Source organism: Brachionichthys hirsutus, chromosome 15 (genome assembly GCF_040956055.1).
Source record: "Brachionichthys hirsutus isolate HB-005 chromosome 15, CSIRO-AGI_Bhir_v1, whole genome shotgun sequence".
NCBI lineage: Eukaryota > Metazoa > Chordata > Actinopteri > Lophiiformes > Brachionichthyidae > Brachionichthys > Brachionichthys hirsutus.
In genome coordinates, this window is record NC_090911.1 from 1,984,913 (window position 1) to 1,994,058 (window position 9,146).

The following is a 9,146-nucleotide window of genomic DNA, read 5'->3' on the forward strand; positions in this document are numbered from 1 at the left end:
AGGACATGCTGGAGAGACAACGTCTCAGGATCCCCCCCCGGAAGGGCTGGAGGACGTCTGGGGACAGGAAGTCTGGAAGTCAATGCTGAGACTGCTGCCTCAACGGCCCCGACAAGCGAGGACGGTGGCACAGTGGTTAGTGCCATTACCGCACAGCAAAAAGGTCTCTGGTTCGAATCCAACTGGGGTCTTTCTGTGCAGGTTTTCTCCAGGGTCTCACCAAAAAGGTGAATTGATTGCTGTAAATTGTACACAGGATCCACGATCAAAAAGGACATGTTGCTATTCTACTCTCACCGTGGACCCTGATGAGACGCCGCCTTACCTGAACCGTCACCGTGGACCCTGATGAGACGCCGCCTCACCTGGACCGTGGCCGTGGACCCTGATGAGACGCCGCCTCACCGTCACCGTGGACCCTGATGAGACGCCGCCTCACCTGAACCGTCACCGTGGACCTTGATGAGACGCCGCCTCACCGTCACCGTGGACCCTGATGAGACGCCGCCTCACCTGGACCGTCACCATGGACCTTGATGAGACGCCGCCTCACCGTCACCGTGGACCTTGATGAGACGCCGCCTCACCTGAACCGTCACCGTGGACCCTGATGAGACGCCGCCTCACCTGGACCGTCACCATGGACCTTGATGAGACGCCGCCTCACCGTCACCGTGGACCCTGATGAGACGCCGCCTCACCTGGACCGTCGCCGTGGACCCTGATGAGACGCCGCCTCGCGCTGCAGCACCTGCAGCTCTCTCGTGTCTTTTAACCGGTAGAGCAAATTTGAAAGGAAAATGTTAAACTCGTACCTACAGATAAAGAAAAAAAGGTTTTATTTTATGGGATTTGTATAAAGTTGTTCGTCGTTTAGGTTAAAGTTCTTATCTTTTTCACATATGCAATTATTTTATTTTTTGTCTAATAATATGAAAATAAAATACTGTTGTGTATAAATACAGGGCTCATTTCTTTGAGAATTGCCTTCAGTACATTACACATCTGATCAACACATTATTGATTACCACACAGACCGTCTTCGCTAAAAATACAAGGTTCGTGTGCATTTCTCTCCCCGATCTGGCAACTTACGGAACGTAATGACGTCACACACCACAGACGAGAAGCTAGCCCGGCAGGTCGCAGGCTAGAAGGCGCAAACACGGACTCCATGGCGGACGAGGTCGAGCAGGTATTACTGCGCGGCGCGGCGCGTTCCGAACGACGCAGGCCGGGAAGGCGCGGAAGGTTTAAACCGGCGGCTCTACGTTCACCGCGCGGAGAGGCCTGCAGGCGAGCTAGCATGCTAGCATGGAATGCTACCGTCTCGTGACGAAACGTGGCGGTTCTGTTTGATTCGTGTTTTCACTGCAGACAAGAGGGAAGCTGGGACGGAGACGGCAAACAGCGAGCAGCGCAGGACGCGGGTTAAACCGGTTAAACCGGTTGAACTGGTTAAACTGGTCAAACTGGGTCCGTGTCCGGGGTCAGTTTATTCTGTGGGATTATATACCGGTCTGATGCTGCCCCAGAAGGACCAGAACCGGCCGCAGAAATGTCCCCCTGTCATTTGTCCCCCAGTCATTTGTCCATTTGTACTTATTATTCTCTAAATCTTGATTTGAGTTACGATCAATCACTTCTGACATGATTTTTAACCCCTTCCAGACCACTTTCAAGCCATCTGGCTTCTGAATTTAATTTAAGCTTTTTTTTATTTCAGGGTCAAATTTTGGGGTTTTGTGCTGAAAGTTGAGATTTTGAAATTTCACCCAGAACGACAGCGCCTCATCGGAGGAGGGGGGGGGGGGGGGGGGGGGTTTGTCTGCGAGGGAGTTCCGAATTTGTGAAATGGATAAAAACCTCCGGGGGGGACCCGAGGATTCTGTCTCTGTCTCTCGTGTCTTGTGTCAAAACGCTTCTGCGTTATCTGAGGCGCAGACGCCGAAGCCTTTTCAGTGGGCAAGGAAACGGGGATGAAACGTGAGCGGCGGTGGCGTCCCACGACCTTCCGCGACCTTCCGTGCGCGTGCACGCAGCAGTTCATCGGTGCTTCCTGTGTGCGTTGCAGCAGCCGACGACCAACACGGTAGAGGAGCCGCTGGATCTGATCAGACTCAGTCTGGATGAGAGGATCTACGTCAAGATGAGGAACGACCGGGAGCTCCGAGGCCGCCTGCATGTAAGACGCTCCGTCTGTCCTCGGGATGAGACGCCGTATGTCCTCGGGACGAGACGCGTCCCGTGTCCGCTCTGGACGAGACGCGTCCCGTATCCGCTCTGGACGAGATGCGTCCCGTATGTCCTCGGGAAGAGACGCCGTATGTCCTCGCGACGGGACGCGTCCCGTGTCCGCTCTGGACGAGACGCGTCCCGTGTCCGCTCGGGACTGGACGCGTCCCGTGTCCGCTCTGGACGAGACGCGTCCCGTGTCCGCTCTGGACGAGACGCGTTCCATATCCGCTCTGGACGAGACGCGTCCCGTGTCCGCTCTGGACGAGACGCGTCCCGTGTCCGCTCAGGACGAGACGCGTTCCGTGTCCGCTCTGGACGAGACGCGTTCCTAGCGTCGGGCCTTAAACTGTAACATTGTAGTTCAGGAGTCGCCTTCTGATTTGAATATGTAGTTTATTTCATTTCTTATCCTTGTCCGTCCTTCTGTCCCACCATTGGTCGCTACATGAGTTTTTTTTTTTGGGGGGGGGGTCTTTGAGGTTAATTTTGCGGGTGCTTGTTTGTGTGTCCCAGGCCTACGATCAGCATCTGAACATGATCCTGGGTGAGGTGGAGGAGACGGTGACGACGGTGGAGATTGACGAGGAGACGTATGAAGAGCTCTACAAGGTAAAGCGTGGCGTCTTCCGGCCTCGCCGCTGCTTCCTGCTCTCGTGGTGAAAGTGTTGCTTGGTGGGAATGGGAACCTACAGCTGCTTCAGAACGAAACGAAAACCTTCTGGGTGCAACAAGTCTCGTGGGAACCTCCTTGGAGGAGGCGGCAGAGCCGTGGATGTATCGTCCCACAAATGGAGTATGATTTTAAAGGCTTGTAATTTGTGTGTCCTTCAGTCAACCAAGAGGAATATCCCCATGCTGTTTGTCAGGGGAGACGGCGTCGTCCTTGTAGCTCCGCCTCTGCGGGTGGGCTAGTTTTGACCACTTCCTGGCGTGAAGGAGAGCTCCAGACATTCTCCACATTTTTTTTTGTGTGGCTGCAAAAATCGTGTTTCAGGCTTTTTTATTTCTTTTTGACATATTCTTATACAAGTAATTCCAGTCCGCTCTTTATCTTCAGTTTCTCAGGATACTTCATTTGATTCTGTTCCTTGCAATATGAAGTACTTTCCCTTTAATCAATACTCCAGAAAGGTATTTTTTTTAAAATAATTTTCCTTATTTCCTTCAAATTCATGACCTGTAAAATTGGCAAAATGTTTAATTTTCTGTGGGATGGTTTTAGTTCATATGTTATGTATTTTTTTTTTGTTTTTTTTGGTCGTGCTTGAAATGGAAATACATCCTGCTTACGTTTGTCAGATGTACGAACATTTGTTTTCATTTGTTTTTGGAGTTTGAATAAAAAGAGCCGTTTTTGTCAAACTTTATAGTACATACTCTTCTGAATCAGAAAAGAAAAAGAGACTTTGTGGATAATCTGTAATGCTGCATAGTTTAATTAATGACTAGAAAGTTAGATCTTAAAAAATCAGATTCAACTGAAGAATTGTGATTTTTTTTTTTAAAGCCCATTTCCAATTTGGCCCAGAAAAGCACTCGGAGCTCAAACCTCTGCCAAGCAGCTCAATCCCTCGTATTTGGATTTACACAATCCAAAATTATCTAATTTAGATCAAGACCCAACTTCAGATTTTTTTTAGTTATGCTGCTAAAACAGAAAGACAGATTAAGCTTGGTGGAGGTAAAAAAGAAAAACAAAGTAAAGGTTGTGAGCATAAAGTTTGAGCGTATGAAAATCAGGGCAAAACTGCTTGAGCTGGTTCACACAATGGGAGTTTCAAACTCCTAACCCAAAAAATATAACACTGTAGTAATAAATAATGATATTAAATTAGCCGCCACAGTAATTACAATAAAATATTCAGTTTTGATGTCACTTTTTGAAAAGGTTGTAACTTAAAAAATGTTTGAGATAGAGCCATACTGTAAATGAGAAAAATCATAAGTATGAACCAAAGTTTGTGTTGGGAATAAATGAACACATCTAGCAATGTGGAAAGGTTCCATTTAAATGCAATCAAAAATCTCTTTTAATCCCCGTGTCAGTGGGGAGTATTTGTCCGAAGTGGATAAGTTCAAGTGTCGAGGGGTCTTGTTCACAAGTGAGGGAAGGATTGACAGTTGGATCGGTGCAGCGATGCAGAAAAGGAGGGCGCCTCCCTGGGGAGGCATTCCGTGCATGTCCCGCTGGGAGGAGGCCTCGGGGAAGACCCAGGACACGCTGGAGAGACTCTCGGCTGGCCTGGGAACGCCTCGGGATCCGCCTGGAAGAGCTGGAGGTGGCTGGGGAGAGAGCAGTCTGGAAGTCCCTGCTGCCTCCGCGACCCCGGCCCCGGATGAACGTAAATCAGATACATCTCCAATATTTCAGTCTTATCAGAATCTCAATTTGTGATCAGATCACAAGTTTGTCATTATAATCGTCTTTGAGTTTGCTCCTAATTAAAATTAACAGACAAAAACTAAAGAATCTGTTTGTGGCTGCTTTTCCTCAGTGAAATACAGCCATCGTTGTGGGTCAGCAGTTCCTCATGCTTGTTTTGATTTGCTTCGACCGTTTTCCTTTTGGACAAGTCTGAATTAGCAAACTGCAAATGTGAACAATTCCTGCAAGGGCCCCAAAGTGTGTTTTATAAAATAAACTTTGTACGGTGTCTGTAAAGTCAAACATAACTCAAATATAACTACTGACTTCATGCCAATGAGCCGTAGAGCAATCAAGAAGTGTCTTCTGATTTAAATGCAATTATAAAGCAGCTAGAACGAGAAATAGACAATCACAGGTCTCACAAAATCATGTTCAAGAATATTGTGTTGTGTTGTAATCACTAGATGGCGGCATTGCTCAGTGCACTTCAATTTCACCTTGATTCTCCTAATTTAACAGAAATGTGAGGTAACTCCTGATTGAGATGATCGGAGATCCAGTTTTCAAATGCCAATGTGCAATCTTGAAGACAATTGGAGCTGTCCCGGTCATTTTCAAACATGTTTGACATTTAGATATTTAGGATCTTTGTTTTGAAGTCTGTTGTTCGTGCGCGAGTGTTTGTCTGTCTCTGTGTGGCCCCACGCTGCGCTGGCGACACGTCCAGGGTGTACCCTACCTCTCGCCCATAGCAAGCTGGGACAGGCTGCAGAAAGTTCCGTGAAGCAGAAAAAGTGGCTGCAGACGAGACATTCGTCTCATCTGCAAGAAGGTGGATGGAAGGATCTGCATTTGTGTCAGAGCAGTACGCGGTGTAGCCTTTGTGGCTAATATTAGCTAGCATACTTCTGTTGACAGATAGAATATACTTTGACCACTTGTCAAGGATCATTCATGTAGCTTTTCTGTAACGTTAAAAACATCGCTGTTAGTCAAAGTGTCCCGTCAGAAATGCTGCCTGCGTGATTGTTGTGAGTCTCGCCCCCTGCTGAGATATGAGAAGTCCCATCCAGAGCTGCTATCGCTCTAGTGCACGTGTTGGTAACCGTTTGTGCCGGGTCCAGAGATCCAGACTAGTAAGAAAGGATCTTCCACCGACCCTTTGTTCTGGACTGGCCAGCGTGCTACTCCTGGCCAGAGCCTGTCGCTGAGCTCTTGCTGATTGCACCTGCAATTTTTTGTCAATTTCATCCATCCTGTTAGCGGCCTTCGTTGTGCCACAGACGGAAAACAAAATGAAAATGTGCATGAGGGGATTGTGCTTGTGCAACACATTATAAATATGTATTTATTTATTTCATTCACCAACATTAAACGTCTCTCATTGTGCTAACAGGTCAGTTTGTATCTAACTAAAACAGCGGTCCCCAAACTAAGGCCCGCCTCCACATTTGGCCCAGCCCCCTGAACAATATCAGAACAAGACCCAAAAAACAAACAAACAAATAATTATATATTTTTATTATTATTATTTTCCTTTCCATACAACATGAGTAGCCGGTGGGGGATCAATAATGGCATTCGGTGCATTTAAGAGGGGTCATTAATTCAATCTTTTGTTTCCTAAAAATAATATTGATAATGGAGAATATATTAATGTTATGAAGAAAAGCATTCTTCCTTTCGTTTGGGATAATCTTAATGATGATCACATACGACCAGAAAGGTAATGCTCCATGGACTTTTTTTCTGTGACGAACCCGGAAAGGCTAATTTGGTTATTATTTATATTATCAATAGTGTTATTATTTATTTCCTGACTCCAACGGGTTATTTAAGTGGCTGTCTGGAACACAATAAATGTTTAGGCACCCCTTCCATCACAAATAATCATTTGATATGTAAAGCCAATCTAATCATTGTATGTATTATAGGATAGGCTACAATAAGCATTGCTTCTGCCTATTCCTTTTTTGGTTGTAATATATATTTTGTTTTGTTTAAGTTGTATTTTTAGTCTTAATCTGACAACCAAAATAAAACTCATCATCATCATCATCATCATTATCGATATGAATATTTCTGTAGGGTTTGTCTAAATCCTAAATCTTCAGTATATTCTGATGTATTAGGTCCTTCCGGCTCTTTCTATTTGTCTAATTAACTCCCTGCTTTGGTCTCTGTTGGATTCTCAGGTGGCAGATATAAAGATGCAGATGGTCTGTGATCATCTAACTTCCTATTCTTGTTTAATCCTTTTGTGAAGCAATCTTTCACTCCGTCTGGTGTTCTTGTTTTCTTATCTTCCACGTCTGAACTGTCTCCGTTTGCCCCACATTGTTTAGGATTAGCCGCACATTCATGGTCGAGGTCAGTTGATTTCTGACCTTTAGATATGGTGACCTTGCTTGTTCTCTGGTCGTCTCTGCCCCGGATTGTTTTCAGAACATGGCGGTAACAGAAGATCTAACTTGAACAAGTCCAGTTGACTCTTATTTTTTGCTCGTCGTGATCGCAGCACTACTCGTCCTCCCTAATCACCACCTGTCCTCTCGCTTGTTGGTGATGTTGTTGTTATGGGGGCGGCTGTGGCTCAGTCGGTACAGAGGGTGAGTGTGAATGTGGGTGTGAATGGGTGAATGTGAGGCCTTGTAAAGCACTGTGGGCACCACGGCGGTGGAAAAGCGCTGTATAAGTGCAGCGTTTGCTGTGCGTAGATAGAGCTTCAATCATTTGACGTCATCAACCCAGAATGCATTGCACAGGCGAAAACATGGCGGCCACCATGTGTCAATTTATGTGGTAAACAAAACGGATTTTTATAACTTATAAGAAACTTATATGTTTTATAGACCGGGCTCCTCCCACTTCCTCTGGTGATTCACATTTGATAAATAAATGCCTTTGAATCCTCTCTCTTCCCCAAAGTTTGCTCTCTCTCTCCCGTTTATCCTTCTTTCTGCCTCTGCAGGTCCTTCTGTCCGAGACGCTGCAGAACCTGGACCTGTGATTGTCCAGCAGTGACCATCCCTGCTTGCATTAGCCTTTATGGTGTGCGTTTTGATATCTATATTAAAGCAGCTCTCTCGTCAGTGGTTGGCTCGGCAGTGTTATCTACATGTTGTAGATAAACACTGGTTGTATTGTAGATTCATTATGTTTCTATCTGCTCCTGTTCTCTCTGTCTCTCTATCACTCTCTTTTTATCTATCCTTGTCTCTGTCTCTCCCTCTCTGTCATTCTCTCTCTATTTCTTTCCTCTCAACCCAACCGAGACAGATGGCCGCCGACTGTGAGTCTTAGGTTCTGTTCAAGGTTTCTGCCTGTTCAACGGAGGTTTTTCCCCTGCCACGCATAGACAGACAGCCCCTCACGCACACACTGGTTACTATTAAGAAACGGGAGAAAGACGGAGAACCCGGAGAACATACCTGTTCAAACTTCACAAAGGAAAGAATCAAACCCGGAACCTTCTTGCTGTGAGGCAACAGCACTACCCTCTGTGCCACCTCCTCTTCAAGGTAAATATCTTTAATGGGTCTTGATGATTCAACAGTCGTTTTAGGGAGATCTCCAGAATCAAAGCATAAAATGCATCCTGGGATACTACTGTACTCTCGGCTTGTCCCCTGAGGGGTCGGCACAGCAAATCAACGTTCTCCACTTCACCCTGTCCTTTGCATCGTCTTCCCCAACACCAGCCACTCTCATGTCCTCCCTCACTACGTCCATGTCTCTTCTCCTGGGTCGTCCTCTAGTCTTGTTCCCTGACTGTTCCATCCTCAGCATCCTTCTACCGATTTAGTCCCCGTCCAAGGAGCTTCCTGTCTCACCTCATCTGTTAGTCTCTCCATCACCATAGCAAACAAAAAGGGGCTCAAAGCTGATCCCTGGTGACCTCCCACCTCTTCACTAAACTCCCCTGTTAGTCCTACTGCCCACTTCAATGCTGTCCTACATGTCCTGAACTCCTCTGATGTACTTCTCTGCCTCTCCAGACCTCCTCATGCAGTACCACAGTACCTCATGCAGTACCACAGTACCTCTCTAGGCTCATAATGGGCACCAGAACACTTCTCCATTCCTCTGGCTTCTTCTTCCCCTCTAGGATCGTATTAATCAACCCCGTTAAAAACTCTACAGCTTCCTCTCCTAGACACTTTCATACCTACACAGGTGTGTCCTCCGGGCCAACTGCCTTCCCATTCTTCATCCTCTTCATCGCCTTTCTAACTTCACTCGTGCTAATCTTCATCACTTCCTGCTCCACATCAGGTTCCTCCACTCCCCTTTGTTCTCTCTCATTTTCCTCATTCTTTAATTCCTCTAAATACTTCTTCCATCTTCCTACACACTACTGGCCTCCGTCAACACCTTCATCTCTACTCTTCATCACTCTAACATGCTGAACATCCTTCCTGTCTCTACTCTTCATCACTCTAACATGCTGAACATCCTTCCCGTCTCTGTATCTCTGTCTGTCCAGCCTGGACAGATCCTTCTCTCCCTCTTTACTATCTATTCCTGTTGATGCAGCCAT

The 9,146-nt window shown here is 46.5% G+C and overlaps 1 protein-coding gene across 2 annotated transcripts; it reads left to right on the top strand.

Moving 5' to 3' along the window:
* Window positions 1-1,113: 1,113 nt before the first annotated feature.
* lsm3 (LSM3 homolog, U6 small nuclear RNA and mRNA degradation associated) lies at window positions 1,114-3,594 on the top strand. Of its 2 annotated transcripts, none has more exons than XM_068749102.1 (4): window positions 1,114-1,195; window positions 2,075-2,185; window positions 2,752-2,847; window positions 3,070-3,594. In XM_068749102.1, the coding sequence occupies exons 1-4, from the start codon at window positions 1,175-1,177 to the stop codon at window positions 3,148-3,150; spliced, it is 309 nt and encodes a 102-aa protein (XP_068605203.1). In that variant the 5' UTR covers window positions 1,114-1,174; the 3' UTR covers window positions 3,151-3,594. The 2 variants fall into 2 exon arrangements, with proteins under 2 accessions (XP_068605203.1, XP_068605204.1); XM_068749103.1 differs by having other exon boundaries at window positions 2,078-2,185.
* Window positions 3,595-9,146: the final 5,552 nt, after the last annotated feature.

Coding starts and splice junctions, on each gene's coding strand:
- lsm3 (XM_068749102.1), top strand. CDS start 1,175: ATGGCGGACGAGGTCGAGCAG. Junction 2,186..2,751: donor AGCTCCGAGGCCGCCTGCAT/GTAAGACGCTCC, acceptor TGTGTGTCCCAG/GCCTACGATCAGCATCTGAA. Junction 2,848..3,069: donor CGTATGAAGAGCTCTACAAG/GTAAAGCGTGGC, acceptor TGTGTCCTTCAG/TCAACCAAGAGGAATATCCC.